At 39.5% G+C, this 21,517-nt stretch overlaps 1 protein-coding gene across 1 annotated transcript in view; it reads right to left on the bottom strand.

The window, feature by feature from the left end:
* The window catches only part of GALNT2 (polypeptide N-acetylgalactosaminyltransferase 2), a 92,320-nt gene extending 71,341 nt beyond the window's left edge, over window positions 1-20,979 (bottom strand). The window contains exon 1 of the mRNA XM_082047840.1: window positions 20,784-20,979. Within this exon, the coding sequence (XP_081903966.1) occupies window positions 20,784-20,900 (117 nt within the window). The 5' untranslated portion in view covers window positions 20,901-20,979. The remainder of the gene's footprint in view (window positions 1-20,783) is intronic.
* Between the last annotated feature and the right edge of the window lie 538 nt (window positions 20,980-21,517).

Genomic DNA, 21,517 nt, shown 5'->3' with positions numbered 1-21,517 from the left:
TCTCTTTTACTAGCCAAGCAGTACTGGCCACTAAATTATCTGTTCTTGCCAAGTATTGATACACAGTAACTGACATCACATAAACCTATTAATGTTAATAAGCTGATTAAAAAAGGGTTCCTGCAAAAACCCAGAGGAGTTATCTCACACATGAGCTAGACTGCTCTGAGACTGACAGCCACAAGGTAAGCAGAAAATTGTCTCCTTATCAGTATTGCTTTGCTTCCAAACAATGCATTGCCTTACTAGTATTTATAGACAAAAATGAAGGGCACTGGCTCAAAACTCTTAGAAAACCACATAAGTGTCAGCAACACATGCTGTGAGGCAACAAAACTTTAACAGTGTGGCACTGTAGAGAAATGACTGCTTACCACATTCTCTTGCAGTTGTCTAATAACCCAGTTATTACATGACAGGTCTCACACACGTGCTTACTGGACCTCTAGCAAGACTAGTAACTATTTTATATCAGTAGTGCTATCCTGTACACTTTTATTTCCCCACAAAGAGCAAACATATCTTTTTATATTTGACACATGCACTTACTGCTCTGATTACCACTGCTGCTTCATTTAGCAATCTATTATACGTCTTTTAAACACATGTACCAACATCGCCTACAATAAAAATGTACGAAGTTGTCAGAGATCCCTAGTCACACTGTTAATGACACAAAAGTCTCTTATCCCCAGTCGTAGTTCCTGTGTTCAAGACAAGCTTGCCCATTTTACTACACTATAAATGTACATATGAACTATATACACCAGGATTGTTGACTACTCTCTTGCCTTGCTACCTTTCCACATTTTTAAGTTATGTCATGAGTTCCTACTCACTTAGGAGTTGGACAAGCAGAAAATTAAAAAACAACTGATTTTTACAGTGCTCTTACATGACAAAAAAAACACAAGGAAGCAGAAGAGTTGGGAGTGAAGTTGAGCCTGAGAAAGACGAAGCAGTGGGGGAAAGCATTTTTAGGTTTCGTTCTAATTTCTCACTATCCTACTCTGCTATTAACTGATAACAAATTAGTTTCCTAAGCTGAGTGTGTTTTGACCATGACAGTGTAATTGTAGAGTGATCTCCCTGTCCTTATCTCATGCCATGAGCTTTACATCATATTTTCTCCCCCTGTCCTATGAAGGAGGGAGAGTGAAAGAATGGTTTGGCTGGCACCTCATGGCCAGCCAAGGTTAACCCACCACACAGAACACAGCTGAATAAAGAGCTATAGTTGTTTGCTTGACTTGAAAATGAATAGCCCTCAAACTTCTTGTTGCTTCCAGAATCTCTCTTCTGCTCTGTGCTGCTAAGTATTTTTTCTATAATACTCTCATGCAAATACAGTCTTTTAGCATGGACTAGAGTCAAATCTTCCTGGCAGTGTAAGCCACATCCCAAAAACCTTACTGTAATCCATCCTAATGTGGTATGGAATGGCAAAATATATCCCATTCACCTCAGAAAGACAAGGCTGACAGTACTCAGTCATTCACAAGGAGGAAGAGCATATCTAATCTCCACTGCAATACAGACACACTGTTGTGTTTTTAAGGTCATAGCTATATCTGCTGCAGTGGTCCTGTGGGCTTGCACACTGCTGTGGACTCACCCCACAGTCTTTTCAATAATACAAATCTCTAAGAAAGCACAGTCAAACTTTGCAAGCAACAGCAGTGATTTTGACTTATTTCGATCTGCAACAGTCTTTCTCAATGGCACTCAGGATATTTGACAACCAACAGTAGGACAAGGGGTAATGGGTTCAAATTGGAACACAAGAGGTTCCACTTAAATTTGAGAAGAAACTTCTTCTCTGTGAGGGTGACAGAGCACTGGAACAGACTGCCCAGGGGGGTTGTGGAGTCTCTTTCTCTGGAAACATTCAAAACCTGCCTGGATGCCTTCCTGTGTAACCTCATCTAGGTGTTCCTGCTCCGGCAGGTGGATTGGACTAGATGATCTTTCGAGGTCCCTTCCAAGCCCTAACATTCTGTGATTTTGTGATTCTGTGATTTGCAGCTATGAGGGAGTTCACAGTCTATCCATACCCCAGCATCTATACGAGAATGGAAAATTGTCACATTACTCAAAAAAAGGATCTTCACAGCAAGTAGGAGCTATGAAAATAACAGAATGCTTTTATAGGCTATACGAATTGCTGTACAATACAGCAAAACCAAAGAAGAAAGGCTATTTGTATGCTTGGTTGTGAGGCTTTCTTCTTCACTACTTGCCTTTTTAGATTCAATGCAAAAGAGCTCCCAATGTAATACAAAAAAAATTAAAAAAAAAAAAAAAAAAAAAAGAAATAAAAATCACAGGGATTGTGAAGCTGTTCATAGGCTTACTCTTTGGGGTCTAACCAGACAGACTAAAACATGAGGTACAAGATGCTGCCAGTCACACTGCACACCCCCAAAGCAGGGAGGAAATGGAAATCTAGATTCCCCAGGAGGAGCTCTCAAGAGGTTCTAAACTCCCTCTATATTAGTTGCCAGATTCAGCCCTTGAATTTTGAAATTCACTACTTGGATTTAAGAAAAATAATCATATTATTGTGCTAATAAGAATATCTGCAACTATGCAGCCTCTTCCACCCCTCAAAAGAAGAGAACTCCACAGCTGCTTGTAAACACATAGTCTGTCATGCACAGCTGTCTGGGCAAGACACTGGGAAAATTTATCTGGAATCAAACACCAAATCTCCCTTTGAGTTCAGTAACACCCCTCTTCAGACTCTTATGTTCTTCCTCCTGTACGGGAAAAACCACAAAGATTTATAGCTTAAAAAAATCTGTTAAAAAGAAATCAGTTTGATCTACCTAAAAATAAGAGAGGAAGGAGGTGTGGGGGAATAACAATACTTGGGGCTGGACATGGGCACTCAAAAGAAAAACCTTCATTCAGACATAGCCTGCACTGACAAACAGCTGTTCTTGTTCCCTTAAAGGACAATATGGAGTAAAGAAAAATTTAAATATAGTGAAAATTCTCAGTCTCATAACAGTTTCCTGATTTCCCAAAACTTCAAGATGAGGATCATCCTGCCAGCAGTCTGAGCCTACCAGATGCACCTTTCTCCAGAAGTGGCCAACTACTGAACTAGTCAATCAGTAATTACAGTGAACTGGGCACATTTAAAATCTGGCTCTTAACAAAATAATGTCAGTTTATTTGCTTTGTGCACAAATTGAGGCCACTTATTCATCCATCTAACAGATAAGTACCCAGGCAGTACTTCATAAGACTTGCTTTCTCATCAGAAAACAAGCCACTCAAGAGTATGGCAATACTATTATTACAGTAACGGGAAAGAAAGACTGCTTGAAAAAATTGACCTTTTCACTGGAAAACCACACCAAAAAAAACCACCTTAACAGCAGTCACATGGATAGAGGGAGCAATAGCAGGCGAAAATTCCTGTGTGTTGCTGTTTAAAAAAAGAAGCTACCGAGTGGATTGCTTTTTTTCTTACATCAGACTAATGCTAATACTGGCTTCACTGAACAGAAGTACAAAGATACAGCTTACAGTCAAAGATATTAAAAATGTTAAATTAAGATTTTAAAATGCAGAAGCTGTTCTCAACTGCTTATAACAACCAAGTAATGTTTCTGAATCCAACTGTTGACATACAGTTTCAGCACCAGAGGCTAAATTTGAGGGGGTTTCTGCATCGTGATATTTCTACCCATACATCTGTGTTGATAATCTGCACTAACAGAGCATATTTCTCCATAGTTCACATACTGTACTGTTGTCACCAGTACCTGCCATAGACAAATCCCAGACACAAAAAGCAGAAACGTTAAGTTTTATACCCCTCTCAGTAAATACAAACTCCTGGGTTTGAACACCAGTTCTTCAAGTCAATCAACTGAAAGTGTCACAAAGGGGAAGCTTCAAGGAAAAACACTGATGGTGACATCTATTTTATGGAATGAATATATTAGAATGAGCAGAACAAAGATGGTTGATTTTGAATGCAACTAGAATAAAGAAATAGCTACATCACCACTCTTCAAAAACAAATTCCCAAGCCCTTGGAGATAAGCCATGCCACACAAACAGACTCCAAGACTGCTACCAGAGCAGATTTCTTTAGAAAAAGAAAGCCCACAATGACAACAAATTCAGATCTGGCAGAAACTGTTTTTCAAAATGTCCTTGTGAAACCATCTTTAAGTTAACTTTCATTTGAAAGCTTTGATATAAATTCATACATAAGTTCAGTTTGAAACATCAAATTGCTTGACATAGTAAATTGAAGCTTTGTCATCCACTCTCCCATCACTCACACACTCATACTAAAGAATTGCTTTTTTTGTAAATTGATTATATTCTTCGGGCTCTTGTTACCACCAGCACAGCATTGTGTCGCTTTCCCCTCCAGCAGGAAAATAACCATGCTATTTTTCTTTGTTTCTGTACTTCTCTATTTCACACTAATTTGAGGATTCTCTAAGCAAAAAGGGAAAAAAATATTATTGTTTTATGACAATGTTTTACATAATTTCCCCCCCAAGTGGTATTGGTCTGCACTGGTGGCCAAAAAACCTCAACAGGCAAGAACTTATTTTAAGTCAGTGCTTACGCCCGTGGCTTACCATCAGAAAAAGCACTACTGTAAAATATATAACCCAGTGTAATTCTACTGGCAGCCAAATTCCTTAAAACCTGGAACTATAAACCAGCATAATATTGTATGAAGATACTCAGCTACCAGATGGAAAGAAAGCCAGTCAGCACAGAAGAACCTACTCAGTGATCTTTATAAACCAAATCAAAGCTCCCTTCCTGAGGCAGAGTTGACTGTGCTCCTTGCTAATGAAATGAACTAACCCTCTGAACAGGAAAACTATTGTTTTAAGTATCATCTTCAAAATGAACATTAATTTTAACTTGTAAGTTTGGTAGCCTCTGTACTATTTTTATATAATGATTCAAAGAAAGCCTACTAAACCTTACTTGAATTTCAAGCATTAGCTATGCACCAAGATTATTTTTTTATTATGACACCTGTATATGGAAGGTGCTGTTCAGGCTCTGCAGAAGACTGTTATAAAGAACATGCTTCTCCAAGGACTCCCAGGAGCTACTTCATCTCTCAAAGGTTACCACTTACTTATGCATTAATCATGACCATATGGCCATAATATTGTACCATGAGATAGTTTGGTAACAGTGCATTTCCTCCTATAAACAAAAACAACATACAAATGACCTGTCAACGTGGATTTTACTTTGTCAGTCCTTTACAGTGGAATTTGTTACAATATCTTTATCTCTGTGACATTTCAGGTCAACATTTCTCTGGTTTGAAAAACATGTTCAACTATAACTGTCTAGTAACCCAAGATCTGGAAAATAAGGTGTTGGTCCACAGCCTTATGTAGAAGGCTGAAGGCTCTGGCACCCCTGTTGCTTCAAACTGTAGCATAAACAGTGACGTGAAAAAAGGAATCAGACACATTTTGCCATCCTCAGAAAGAAACAAGTTCCAGCATATTTAAGACTGTAAACAGTACGAAGGCAAAAATATCTCAAGTATATTAAATTAGCTTTTATTTATAAGACATAATACTTTCCATTTGCACTCAATGAAGACAGTTTATAAAGTAAAATAGTGTGGTTACATCTAATGGTAAAAATATTTTGAAAAATGGTGTTTGTTATTTCTTGTTGCAATAGCAGAAATCTCCATTCCAATTTCTTTTACAGTAATGTGACAAGATAGGTTTTGTTTTAAGTAACAAAAGGTGGATAGGGAGGGATGCTGAACACGCAATACATTCAGAATTACTGTATCTCTAAGGCAGCAGCTGCAAACCAGAGCCTTGGCAAATGAACATTGGTGTGAAATATATAGCTTTTCACAACAAACAGTCCAAGCCTACCATTGAAGCAGCATTTGAAAACCACATTGTACAACAGCAAGCAAGTTAAAATTTGTAGACACCCAACCACAGGAAAAAACTAAGTTGGCAATTTCACCTCCTTTTCATAATGGCAGCTCTCTCAAAATACTTTCTGATCAATTTGGTAATAAGCTGAAGTTGTGCAACATTAAGAAAGGCATTTACATTTCTAGTGCCAGTGCCAAGACTGAAAAATATAGAAGTTCAATGCCAACTTTTGTACTGTGGAGAGGCACTGAATGCAGTGGGAGCCATGGGCATCCCATGCTACCAAAAGTTACTACAAATTCTCAAACGGCCAATGGAAAAAAAGCAACTTCATTTTAGCTTTCATACATGTGTTCCAGCTTTAAAGATAACTTAAGCCCAGTATTTCAATGGTTGGCGACACAGTGATGGTTACAGCGTAAACTGACCCTCCTCTTATTAGATTTTCAGTACCCTAGTTTTGCCACAGTTCGAGCTATAACTTCACTTGCAGGTTCTCCCACCCAAGTGAATCTTCCCAGTGATTCTTGAAGCATGGTTTATGGCTACATAGAACTCAGATTTTTATAGATTACTGTGCCTTGATATTTTTTTAATGTGAAAAAAAAAGTGGGTAAAATCCAAATCAGCTGGCATCATAGGATGAAGCACTATGACTGTGTCTTTTCATAGTTTTGTACACCCCTACACCACAAATTTAATTTCTCTCTCTATACACCATACTTTTTAGCTGCTAAAAAAGACACTGTAGTATCACCATGGATGTGGTTTCTGTTTCTATTCACAGCCTACAAAAAAAAAAACAGTTCTCATAATTAAAACCCAAATGTGACTGAAACAGAAATAAATCAGTCAGGTTGTCAAGAAGTAATCAAACGGTCAAGTAGAGGGATACAACAGTCCAAACAAAAAAACCCCACATAAACATGAAGAGAACAGCTTCCGACTCATATTTGGTCTTAATGGGAAATAATTGGGTTTGTCTACAAATAAACTTGGTAAACAGGTATGCCCACATTGTTATTCTTAGAAGAGAGACTACTTATTGTTTTGTAAACCTCAAAGCTACATGAATTTAATAGAATTACTAAAATAATACATTGTTGCCACTAGTACAAATTAACATCAGCCAAAAAACATCTGCAGCATGGTATTTTCCCCATATTTCCTTCTGTTCAACTCGATTTGACCTTCACATAGAAACCAGGTAATACAGGCAACGTTTTATACTAATGGTAAGATAAGTAAAAAACACACTTGTTCTCTTAGGGCTTGAGATTATTTTCTGAGATAGAGAAAAGAGAAGTAAAGGCTACACTTCTTTAGCATACCTTTCTTCACTTTTTGACTCACAGCTTATCTTCACCCTGCTGCTTTATTTTCTAACACAGGATGCTTTGTTGGTGACCGATGAAAATTATGCACAACAGATACTGTGCCTTCTAAAACAAAGTCACAGCCTATACCATTAGCTTTCCCTTTTCTGTTGCACAACACTAAGTGTGTGTTGGTGTGTACCAGATAGTATTAAAATTATTAGACTCTCACAGCCCTTCTACCTCCATGGAAACACTGTTTTCAGGCACCAGAAACAAAAGCAGCCAATTCCTAGTTTAAGTTACTTACTTAAACAGAAAAACACAGAGATTTCTTTTTCATATCCTACCAGTATGCAGCTACTTAATGCTGAAATCTAGGATGACAAGAGTTCTTGTTAATGGAAAATAATCAAGTGACCATCTAACTTCATAAGCTCCTAGTTAGACAGCAGATTTCTCAAGAAGTATTCACCATACATTCTTTATTCAACAGCAGGAGTGCTGTCAGGTGAAGAGCAGCAGCTTTTTGTACTTGCAGGGAAAAGAGAATATGCAGTTTATTTACCCAGTACTTTATTTCAACTATGATATAAAGAATACAGCCACTAGAGATTCAGATACAAACCGAAGAGCACAGCATAGAAATTGGGCAAATAGAACTAATACAATTTATGCTGTACATCTTCAATCCTCAAAGGAGTAAGAAGGCAGTGTATGTTACAAACCACCTCTATTATCAGAATGGGCATTAGAGCTAGAACTGTACTTCCAGAAAATAGATAAATAAATAAATAAAAAACCCCCACAAACAGGCAGAATCAAGTTAACAGTTGAAAAACTACATGGTGCTACCTGTGAGATAGATTATACTACGGTAAGTAAACATAAAAACTGATTACTAATATTGTGGTAGGCACTAATTACTCCCACTATAAAATGCTAAAAGGCATCTGCATTTTTACTATACATGAGCTACTAATTACCATTTTTTCAACAGCAAACAGGAAAACTCTTGGATGAAGTGTTTAGGAGATTAAAGTTGACATGGACAAATTAAAACAACATACTTCGGCATGCTAGCACTCGAAGGAACAGTAGAAATACAGCCCATGAACATGTTATCCACCTATTCAAACAGTACAATTGGGATAATTCCTTTCTCAACAGTACTTCTATCCATGCTAATACTTCATTAACTGGCAACCACTGCTGTTTACTGGCAGAGATGGGAAAAGCTTTGTTTTCGCAGCAAAATCCAGAATTCAGAGAGGAAAGAAGGAAATCAACTGCTTGATCATTTAACTATGGGCAAAAAATAGCATTCAGGCATGCAATAACCACTATAACTTGCAAAACCAAAAGGGAAGCCAGCGCTAGCACTTCTGATCATTTCATTGCCATTTTCTTCGCTATTTGTATAATGGCAAAAGGCCATTCAAACACAAGAAAAAAAAAAGTTACTACAAAATCGTTATCTTAAAATGATAAGCCTGAAAAAGAAGACTAAACCATGTCACAAGAACACAAACATGCTGACATCCCAGCTGCTACAGCCTACTGCCAGTAAGAGCATGAGAACAGTCTAAATGAAAACATTGTGCCATTGCCAGAAGGATAGTTATACTGACATACTTCCAAAAAAACCCTCCCATTGGAGACTCTTCTTCCTTCAGCTAACAAAAGCACCAGCTAAACAAATTCAGGGCTGGAAAACTGATATCTGCAAGCACTAGTTGATCACAAAAAGCTAGAACAAGAATCTTTTTAATTATTCTGATAAGATGCTTATGTGAAGGTATAATACATTTTTACAGACTGATCATTTAATGGTCCCTCTCTACCACTTCCCTCCAGGAAACAGAATACATTTCCTCAACCTACAGAAGGCAAAAGCAGACAAATGTCTCCAACTCACTTAAAACTATGGATAGCAAGCTGTGTCACCGCAAAGTTCACGCTTCTAGGCAAAAAGAAGAAAGTCAGATTTGTTCAAATATTGTATGAGAAACAGTAGCAAAGTATCAGTATCTACAAAAAGGCAAGTAACTGTCTTTAGTTAAAAACATTCACACACACTTTGCAAAAACCAATTTTACATCTATCCTCACTTGTACAATAAAATAGAACTTCTACCTAAAAACCTGCCTTACCTAAGAAACGTGCTGTGATGTTCTGACAAAGTATTATGAGATTATAAAAGGAAATTGACACAATCATATAGCTAAGGGGAATTAGGGATAAACTCAAAATAAGATGTTATATAACACAAACAGAAAAGTATTAATAATCGAAACAAACTGCAGACACTTATTTGTTGTTTGTGTACGTAAATGAGTGCTTAGAGTCTTGAAGACTGCCATAATTCCAGTGCTGCTATGGATTATTTTAACAGAAATTGCCATCTTAAGTGTAGGGTCTCTCCTCAAGTTCTACTAGTCACATCTCTTTAAAAAAAAAAAAAAAGAACACAACACCTTGGAAGACAATCAAGTACATACACCCAATAACATTCAACACCTTGCTTATTCATTGATATGAACTGGCTTTCCTCAGAAACCAGGTGCACTAAAACCAGTGTTTTTTTCCATAGTTTAGAAGACTTCACAAGACTTAACAGATCATTCACCCAGCAATTCCCTTAAAAAAAAAAACAAAACACAAAAATCCTCTTCAAAGCAATTTACAGTTGTAAAGAAATCAGCTCAGGCATTGTAAAATATACAAAGGAAGTAATACCCAAACTATTCCTATACTCCAAGACTCAAACAACATCCCTAAACTGCTCTCTTTGTTTTAGTGCAGCTTTTGGAACACCAAGGACATGTCTTTAAGTTTAAAAGACAAAATAATAATAATAATTACAGGATACATAACATTCAGTGAGTAGAAGAAAGGTTTTACACCCATTTTCTTGTGTACTTATCCAGATCTGTCACTGGGAACTTTCCTCAGTAACTGGGATAACAACATCACGAGATGACAGTCACAATCACAGTTAATTTGAACAAATGCCATGATACTTCCAAACTGTTGCCTGCATCTGAGCTGTAGCTGCTTTTGGAAATACACATTAGAATATCACAATTCTAAACAAAAGTGAACATGCATGAATCGGAGGTTTCAGAAGTGGTGAACATCAACCACGCTACGATTAGACAGTAGATGAGGTTCACTGGACAGCCTGACTACCCTGTCACATCCAGACCCACAAGACATCCTGGTGAGCTTAGCAGCATGAGGTCCCATCACATTTCAATGCTGCAGACTGAAAAGCTTCAGCTTTCTATTCCATATGATGTATAACTTGGGACGTGATCACTTCTTAAAGCCCATTCAATTACTGAATTTTAATTGATAAAAGCCAATTCTCTAATACAGCTTGTTGAGCTACACATGGACAAAAAAGTTAGGTCTTCAATGAAAGGCCGCACAAAGAGATGACCACGTAAGAATTTCTACTGTAAGACCACAGCTAACACACACAGGTATCTAAAACCTACTAGAAGGAAGACCTTTTCTAAGCTCATGGTGTAGAAATAACATCTTAAAACCACTGAATCTTTAGCACAATAGAACCAGGACTCTAGACAATGTGATAATGCAAACAGTCAACATTCTCCTGAAAAAGTGGTGGTATCTTTTCACTAGACTTTCCAATACTGTCAGAAAAGTTTATCAAGAAAATAATTACTTATATACAGACAACTTAGCAAATGTGCTAGTTGAAATTATCAAAATTGTTTTATATACGCTTAAAGAACACAAGTATTTTGGCATATCACTAAATAAAGACACAATCATGGCCAAATTTGAAACATTTGCAACCATGAAGAACTAATAACAACAAATAAATTATATACATTTTTTTAAAATTATCACACCTCAAGACCATCTATGTGTATAAAACCATTTTTTGCCCAATTTCTTGCTCTTGGAATTGCAAGCACACAAGAAAAAAAAAATTAAATGAGCTTAGAATTATTTTATTATTTGATTTTCTAGCTATTTTTCCAAGAATACAGGTAGTATTTTTCCTAGAACGCCACTAAGATATGTATTAGTTATCTCAGTAGGTAACTGAAATGGATTTTTAAGCAAACAGCTTTTGCCGTGTGTAAAGGCAGGTACTTTATGTCTAGTCTAAGGTGAACATCAAGATCAATTTCTTGCTTATTATTGCTAGAGAATATTTAGAAAGCATGAGGAATATCTGAACAACTGCACTTTAACCAGACATACTACATCCTTGCTGAGTCTCTCACAAACCTGACAGTCACTGCAGGCAAGTCATTCAAAATCTTTTTCTCCCTTGATCAGTATAAGCTTCTATTTGTTCTAATCTAATTCCAGCCAATGTGATACCTCATTGGTGGTATCAACGCTCTTCTGCTCAGCTCAGTTTTCCCACTAAGAATATACCAGCCTAAACAAAACTTTTGCTTATGTTTCTGTAAAGAAAATGAAATAAAAAAGTTCCCTTAAATAAAACTTCCTGGTACACTTTTTGCTGTCATGGATTAACTACAAAGAAGCTGTGTCCCTCTCCCTTCATTTTTTGCACATTAACTCTAAATATGAAACCTAAGGATGCAAACAAGTACTACTGTTTGCTAGGCCACTGACCATTATTTTTAGTTGAAATACCTCTTTCAGACTCCAAATGCCTTTTTATTTCACTACCAAGACCTGCAAGTTCTTAGGACATGCTTATTAAGCTGTGTGTTAGCTATTAGCAAATGGGGTGGGGGGATTGTCTTTGATAGACATTTATCAGTTTAAGAGGTATTAAAAATGGTTCTTAAGAGTGCACCAAGTAAGAGAGCCAAGGTCCAGCTCTCTCAAGGGGTCTTTATGGCACTTGCTACAATTACTGTTCACCATCAGCACCTACAAAGAACACCAAAAGCAAGCCAGATGCTGCATCAGTGGAATGAAAAAGAACATTTCCTTAATTAAAACTTTTAAAAGTATAAACGTAGTGTTTACGGGCAATAAGTATTCCATATACTAAAACAGTCAGTTACCAATTTGCCAAGGGTCAATGACACAGTACATCTTCCTGTCAGTGACTGTTGGCAAAGCAACACAGTAAAACCCCACACTGTGCTGAGAGCACACAGGTCAGATGACTAAAGAACACCCCTGTTTGCTCCAAATAGATAATGCAGGAGAAAATGAGCAAGGTTGCTGTTGATGGATGGTCTGTGTGATAACCAGGAGGACCAATGCATTTGACTGTAGCAGAAGGTACGTCACCAACCATAACAAGACCTGGACAACATACGCAACCCTGACTTTGTGAAACACCCCAGCAGATAAGTACTGTAATTGAATTGCCCCCACATTTTTGTCACTCTGCCTACAGCCGTAGCAGTATTGTGATAAGGATGTTTTCCAATGGTTGTGCACAGACCTGTAAGTTTACAGGCTGGCCACCATTAGTTGGTAGCAGTTTGCTACCAAACGAAATTATGAGAAGGAAATTTTCCTTTTCTTTAACAAGGTCTGGAAAGAACTTAGTGTACTTAAATGAACAGACTTTTCCATTTCACATAAGAAAAGCAAGAAAAAGAAAAGCCAAGCTAACTAAAACCCTTAACATTTCATCTCACTACAGCCTATACCCATATATGCACACATATATTTATAGACCATCCTTAAACCAATGGGCCAGCTAGAGGAAATTTATTTCAGCAACCAAATCTAATTTCAGCTGTGCTGATTATTTCCAGGGTGGCTAAACATTTGGAACTTCATACAAGGAGAAAACATTTTCTCCTCATCAAGTCATAGCTCTTTGAGGAGTTGTACACAATAGTATTAGTTGGGTGCCAATTCTTTGCATGATCTTTTCTTGGCTAAAGTGTTTCTGTTTCAAGCAGATCTGTTACCCAGTACAGACAGACTACTGCGCTTTGCTAATGCCCAAACTCAGCAGAATCTCTGGTTATTCTCTGCTCTCCTTAAAAAAGCACCCAGGTTTTATGACAATTTTACAACTTCAGAAGAGTTATTTAACAACTGAATCTGCAACCATTTCATTAGGCTCCTTTTTTTCCCCACATAAGAGGCATAGTTATAAAGAAGACAAATTCAAATTATTGCCTTTGATACCCACTACCTAACAGTTGGGGGGATATACAGAATGCTCTAAAATTCACTCTTTTTCCACTGTTTCATTCCTTTCCTTTTGAATTTCATAAGCTGAGCTCAAAACTAAACATCTGCCTGGATAGTTCCTTCACACAGATGTGCTGTCAGGTGGTGGAGCTATTTGAACTAGCATATTTTAATTTGTTTAAATGACAATAAAGGTATCCTGGGCAATTAATAAAACCAATGTATAAAAAAAAGAGATGGTGAGGCAAATGAACAGTTTAGACAGAGGTGAAAAGGAAACTCTGAAAAAAAAAAAAAAAGCTTTGATAGTGATTTGCACAAGCTACACTGGAAGGCTTTGCATTACATGGTGGCAGCAAAACAACCTGCTCAGCGCTTCCTTCTGTAATGCCCATGCTGATACGCTCTTTCCACACTATTCCAATATATTTGGGCAATGACATTCAGCCCCATATCACCCCCCCCAAAAAAAAAAAAAATTGCAAACATCTCACTGTTTCCTGTACATTCATTATTAGAATTCAAATGTATTGCCAACACATTAGCAATAAACAGCTTGTCCACTAAGTCCTAATAAAAATCCCATTCAGAAACAAGTTAACAACCAGGCAGTTAAAAACCTGCATAACAGCTAGCTATACATTGATTTGTACCGCTAGAGATAAACTACTACCTCTAACTGATTTAAGAGAAGATTTAAGTGGACGAAAACAATTTAAACACAAGTTTATATTTACCATTTGCATTGGCTTCATTTGAGCACCTTACATTCATCACCTGAGTTTCCCAGAATCAGCTGTGTCCTAATGCTTTCTTTTCAAACAGATTTAATTTAGTCAGAAGTACTGTATATTAAATTATATCTAAATTATAAGTAGTTACCAAAAAGCCAACAAAAAACATTTTCTAGGCTGTCTGCTGGAATTATTATTTCCAAACCATTTCTAGGCATGCAACAAGGGTTACTCTCTCACGATAGCCAGTACTGATATAAAGGCGTCTCTTCTATTCTGTAGTATCGTGAGCAGCTTTCTAGCAGACAATAGCACATCTCTCATCTGTCCTACCATCATCTAAAGAAAATATTATCAGTTACACCAAGTAATTGGACACCACATAACATCGTAAAATGAAAAGGACTAAAAGAACAGACAAGACAAGAGAGGAAACTATAAGCAGGATTTCTAAGGGAAAAAAAGTGGAATTATCATGTAATTTTGAAAAATGAGATTAAAGTTCTCTAATGTATGTTTAAATTATTTACATTTTGGGTTTTTTTAGGTTGGTCTAAAGATCAAGTGATGATAATTGCATTTTGGTAATCACCACTGAGATAGATCTTTAATATTTTTTTTTTATATGAATTAATATTGTGCCTTTTCTAAATCAGAAAAAAGTGCTATCACTTTTCATGTTGTATTTTTGGAATGATACAGAACACATGGAAAGAAAGATTAGCATCTATTTGCAATACACCTCAAAACACAAGACTAACAAAACAGAACAGGTAGAGTACATGGCACACTTCATTAGTGTGCTACGTAATTTTTGAACTGTATCTGTTAAAAGACATCACTACAACTTTTAAACTTTGTATGCAGAGATCACAGTAAGCAGCAAACCACAGCAGCAACAGGATAACACGGAAAAGCACAGCAAGCTACTACAATACCCACATGAAAGTAAAAAACTAAGGGAAGAGCTGGTTAACTACCCTGTTTCACATGAAACTACAGAAGTAATTTTTGTTTCCCCAATCCCTTCTGCCATCACTACAGCCCTGCTCCACTTCTCCATTTATGAAACAAAATAGTTGTCAGTAATCTAAGAGCAGTAGTATCTCCACCAAAGCCAGATTCGTCAGTTTCTAATCTGGCAGGCTGCGGAGGACAACACAGTCTTTTAGCTAAGAATTAATTTCTCACTACCCCTCTACATCAGCACCAAAGCCTCCACTGAAGCATTCCAAATAGCAGGGAAGAAAAAGGGAAGAGCCCAATACAACCACAGACCTCAACAAACTGCAAAAAAAATGCATTTAACTGTCTTTTCATTGCACTCCAAGTTAAATTTTATGAAGTATTCCACAAAAAATAAGTGAATGAATTGCCAAGACAGTCATTTTGTCAAGTGACATGTGTCAGATTAAGAAAACATACATGTATGACAAACTTCAGAGATTCATTTGTACATTTAGTGAGAGGAGGACAGCTCTATTGCTGGAGTGCCTGGGCATTTAATTTCTTGACCATTTATTATAGAATTCTATAAATGAAAAACATCTATTAGAAGTAACATTTAACTGTTACATAGAGGAACATCCTTTTCCATCTCCTTGCACCTTCCAGGAAGTGAATGCCACAGAAAGGACACATGATAATTTAACCTTTGATACCTTCACTTGCCTAAAGATCAAGATATCAGAAATCATATCCAGTGTCACATCATTGTAGGGACTGAAGTTACATTTAAAACTAACGCAGCAAACTAAACTTAGTATTTACCAATTAAAACAGGCAATGCCTTCCTCAGGCAAAAGAAAACAACATAACTAGGAAGGTTACTTTTAACCCCCTTCCAAAAAGCAGCTCTCTACTGCCTTCATGCTCCTTGAGAGAAACAGTCAAAAGAAATTACACACCACAGTGTGTAAACAGACAAAAAAGGGTTAATGGACCCAAAGTTATAGCACATTTCTTTTTCCTCCTACTTAAACCTTAAAAAGAAACTTAAGTACACTGAATCTGTAGTATACATATATGCTCTTGCTCTCCTATGTACATCACCATGTATAATGACAATAAGAGCCTCATTTTACAGTAACTGAAACAGTTCATGAGTTCCAAAAAAGGAGAGGAGGAAAAGAAAGCTTAGCGTATGCTGAAAGGAGTTATTCTGAAGTTTTTTCCTTGTAGAACAAGAACTTACAAAGCTTGTTTCTTTTTCCCCTGCTTTCTCCAAAGTGATCAAGTTACTTCTAATCAGTCACACACTCAAAGCAAAATATCACCTTTTACCTTTGGATTAATTTCATCTCAGCTAGCTCCATGGTACAGCAACCTATCAAAAGCCTGCTCAAAAAGAAAATAATAATAATAATAAAAACACTAGAATATGGAAAGAAAAAAATAACACTGTACACAGGGCAATAACCAGTTCCACAGGAGACGCCTGCCTCCTTGTGGCTCAACTAACTGTAAATTAGATTTCTCCAATTTGTTCCATTACACCCAGTAAATCTGGTGAGCTAAGAAAGTAACAAGCTTCTAGCTCAAGGTGGTTTTGCAGCTTAGTTTCTGTTTGGTTGGTTAGGTTGGGGTTTTTTTTTGGGGGGCAGGGGTGAAAAAGAAACATTATCATAATTTTACAAAGCACTGGCAAAAGTTATCCACCTCTCTTTACTGAAAGATTGCCTTTAGCCTCCTCCTCTAAACAGCAAAGACAGTGTGGGAGGGGACAGAGGTCCAACTTAAAAACCACCAACATTCTTCACATGGCAACAAAAGCAAAGACCTGTCAGCACTCTGGCACCTACATCTAGAAGGTTCCAAACCTCGGCTCATCTGAAGCTTAACCTAGCAAGCCTCTCTTGATGCCTTTGCTTTCAAAGGTACATCCCGTTTCTGCCCACAAGTCTCCTTCAGGGTATGCCTAGGAGGATTGCACTCTCGGCAGGGATGAAGCATTTGGTGCTTTCAACAAGATGCAGACATTCTTCTGTCCTGCCTCAAAGGCTCAATTACACAGGGCTACTTTAAGGCCTAAAAGAGTAAATTCTTTAGAAAATAGCTGCAGTTTTTGGCTACGTTGTTGGGGTTTTTTTTTCCCCCAATCCAGTCACTCTATTGTGCAAGAACTTAGTGGTTAAAGAAATCAAAACTTGTGTGACAAATACAAAAAAATCAAATTCACACCAGTCTCAGGAAGGGATCACATCATCAGGATGACTTTGGTGTGGGATGATATGAGTAGCTTTCTAACCATCTTACAGAGGCAGCTCTGTTTATGCAAGTCCGAGGCATAGAGGTTAGGAAATTCATCCACAAAAAGAAGGGAAGTGCCAGTCTCCACTCCAAAGGCTTTTTAATACAAAATACATTAACTGAACACAAAAGTAGCCCACATTTTTCGCTAGAGAGAATGAAAAAATAAAATAATTAAGAAAAAAGACATTGCCCCCTCCAAGTACATCTTGAATGAAAGGCTTCAACTCTACCCTTTCCTTCTTTTAGACAAAACAAAAACAAACAAACAAAAAATTAAAAAATTGACACACCCTGGACATGGAAGATGTAATTTCTTTCTACTACAGTTTTTATGCCTAGGTCCAGGATGAGAAGCTTTGCACTTCTCGATATTTTCTCCTTTTATTATTTACACAGATACCAATGAGACAGCTTCTACATTATGTGCTTTAGCCCCATTCATGCCTGCTCAGCTCCTACCAGGCCAGAGCACGGCACACCCGGCCATGGATTCTACCACTGTTGCCAGGGGCCAAAAACTTGAGCGAAGCTGCACCTTACACTGCAATATCTAAAGAGCTCCATAGATCCCATTAGAAAGGTTGCAAATGGAGAATCAAAATAAGTAAATGCTTACATTAGCTCTACCACTACTCTAATAAATAAAGAAAGAAGAAAAAAAAATTAAAAAAAATCACTCTTTCCTCTTACTCAGGTGCAATCGTGCCAAAGGGCAAGCACATTCAACTCCACTAAAGAGAAAGGGAATTGGTGGTGTTCATCACATCACTGGACTGGCTGCTGTACTGCTGTACCACACAAGTCCAGTATGTCTGGATAACACACTAGGTCTGTGTATGGAACAAAAAAATCATCCTTACATAAAAAAACATTGTTTATACAACCAGGTCTGTAATTAACATGCAAATTACTTACTCAAACAAATTAAGAACTATCCTCTCCCAGTTTTTGTAATTTTATAGACTGAACATGGCAGAGACTTCAATTTATTAAAAGTCAAGTTCTTCTGTAAGCAACTCTGCTTCCATTACATGGAAATAGTGGGCAAGTAATAAGGACTACATGAAGTCATACGCACACAGAAATTTACTACAGTAGGTTTTCTGCTTGTACTTTTAAGACAGTTCATGTTTGTGTTTTACACCAGGGTCTGACACTAAGTTAATAAGCCTTTTATTGAGATTCAGAAGCTATTACATTACACGCATCTTGCTCTACTTGCATTTGCTAACCTATGCTGAGGCCTAGGATTAAATTTTACGCTTCACTGACAGAAAATAGAATCCTAAATCACCAATCCGCACATAATTGTTAATTTCCCCACTTGTTTCTTGTGGTCACAATACCTATGTTCTTCCTTACCACAGACTTACTTTAAACTTTCATATTTTTAAACCTAGCACTGAGCTTCAACTCAGGCCTATGAAATGCCTCGTTTTCTTTTAATTATCCTTACTACACTCTCCCTATTACCTAGACTAGTAAAGGTTTACTAAATTTTTTACAGAATGATAACAAACTATACTATCAAAGCAAGTATCATGGTCACAGACCCCTTGAAACAATAATAAAACCTCCTACTAATATGAATAATAAACAGCAGAAGGTTCTAGTAGATTAAGTACCAGACTCACACTTGGAAAAACTCATATCTTTCCTATTTTATTCTCACCCAGTCTTCTAGATGACCTTGGGTAAATCACTATCCTCACACTGCAGTTTCCCCAGCACTAAAAATTAATCAAACTGAGTTGCAAATCTGTCTGGAAACCCCAAATGAAACACACCATAAGAATTAAAAATATATTTCCCTGTCTACAGATACATTTGCCTGCATAGCTTTTCTTTATCCCATTACACATCAGCAACAGTGTAAGATTGCTTTTACTTTCTAAATACACTCTAGTGGTTCTTCAAGAAAGGCTTTACACTACTGCCTTACTTTTTATCACATGCTTGATCTATTTCTGCTACCTATCTACTTTGAAGGATGAAGAGCTTGTATTTAGCAATACACAGTTAACACTTACTTTAATACATTACATCAAAAGCTGCTGTTGAATACATTCCTAAGCTACATGGGGAAAATAAAACAGGACATATCAGAACAGAGAGCAAATTATCATCGAGAAGCAACTCATTCTCTAGACTCTTGCTCACATAAGTAATCTTCTAAATAATCATGCAAGTATTTGCTTCCACAACCTGCCATGGGAACCAGTCATCAGCAGATTTTTACTGAAAATACATGCGTTAATGAACCAAACTGCATCAAAGCAATACAAAAAGATTCCTCTTCTTACACAGCACTAGACTCAATAAACACTTCTTTTCATTTAACAGGAGACTGACATTTATTAGCAAAGAACACTGTCTAACTGTGGAGCACTTTGCTCACTTGCTTTCTTCCCATTTCTGAGTTGGTTTGTTTGGGTTTTTAGAAAAATTATGCCATTATGAGATGCCTTTTCACCTTTCCTATTCCAAAATATAAGGCTTAAACAAGAGTTCCTAAAAGCTCTTGGTTTTGCTAGTCTTTGGGGGTGGGGGAAAGTCCACCAAAAAAAAAAGCACTCATTCATAAGTAATTTTTCTAAACAGAGTTTGCAGATAAAGTTGCCATTTCCAGCATCATGCCATAAAAACCTGCTTTGATCGACAGAAAACTTGAACTATGACATAGTTAACTTCCAGCTGTTTTCCTGATCAATGAATTACTACAACACACTGAAAAATGGACTGTATATGTTGATCAGCAGAATAAAGAAAAAATATTCCTGTACTGTCAATAGACAACTTCTTGAACCTTACTAACGGAGCCGATTAAAAAAAAAAAAAAAAAAAGAAGACAGACCTTCCACACCACAGACGTGGAACGTGACAAATCCAGCTATTTCCCGAAATATTGCAAAACCGATCATAAAAGGGCATCTTGCAGGCGTAGCGAGAGGAAATCACCGTGCATCCCAGAGAGAAAACGCATTTGCATCTCGGATCCCCGCGCACTCCCGAGGAGGGCACACGAGCCCGGGCGACTCCGGTGCCGGCGGGGAAGGACGGGGCAGCCGCTCTGTGCCGGGAGCGGAGACCAGGCGGGGCCCCCCCGCCCCGGAGCGCAGCCCCGGCCCCCCCGCCACCCGCCCTACTCTCCCCTCCCACACCAACTTCCCCCGGCCCGGGACGTGGCCGGCCGCAGTTGGGCAGGGAGCGACGTGACGAGGCTGAAACCGGTCTGAAGTCCACAAAGAAGCCATCTGCCTCCGGGAAACGGGCTAGTGGGGAAAGAAGAAGCCCGGGGGAGCTTCACCCCGCCTGCAAACGAGCACCTCCCCGCCGCCCCCGCCCCGAGGACCGGGCAGCGCCGCCCCGAGCCGCCCCGCCGCCGGGACACGGAGCGGGCGCACCTTCACCGCCCGCCCCGCGCGGTCTCCGGGCTGGGTTCTTACCTTCCTCCCGCCGCCGCCGCCGGCCAGCGCGGCGCTGCCGCCCGAGTACATGTAGTAGGCGATGCCCAGCACCCAGAGGAAGGCGAAGCAGAGCAGCAGCCGAGACCTGCGCCGCATCCTCCCTCCCGCGCCGCCGCCAGGCCACCAGGAAACGGCCAGCAGCAGCAGCCTCCGCTCCTGCCGCCGCCGCCGCGCAGGGTCAGGGGGCAGAGGGCGAACGCCCGCCCCCCGACCAATCCCGCGCCGCCCGGCCCCACGGGGGGCGGAGCGGGGCGGGGCGGAGCGGGGCGACCAGCGTCGCCATGGCTGCAGCACGCCGGGCCGCCGCCCCCTCCCGCCCGGGCCGAGGGCTGCGCGACCCCCGCGGCGGCGGGACGGCCCGACCTCGCCCGCCCGTCCCTCCCTCCCGCGCCCGGTGCCCCGGCCCCGCGCCGCCCTGCCGACCGCCGCCGCGCTCCCCAGCGCCTGCCTGAGGGGCGCGCGCTGCCGCCGCCCGATGAGGCGGTTGCCGCGCCTCGTGGCCAACGGCCGGGACGTGACGGGCGACAGCGGGGCCGCCCCGGCTGCGCCTGCCGAAGGGCGGGCGGGACAGCAGCCGGGCCGCGCCCGGAGCGGCGGCCAGCAGTGCCGCGGGGCCGTGGGGTTTCGGAGCTGCTCGGGCGCCCGGCCCGCCGCCTCCCACCCCCGCCTGCCTCCGGCCGAAAGTGTCTGTGACCGCACTTCTGTGGGCTGGG

The sequence above is a fragment of the Streptopelia decaocto genome (assembly GCF_964273445.1).
Source record: "Streptopelia decaocto genome assembly, chromosome: 3".
Taxonomy (NCBI): Eukaryota; Metazoa; Chordata; class Aves; order Columbiformes; family Columbidae; genus Streptopelia; species Streptopelia decaocto.
This window is presented reverse-complemented; position numbering and strand designations above follow the sequence as displayed.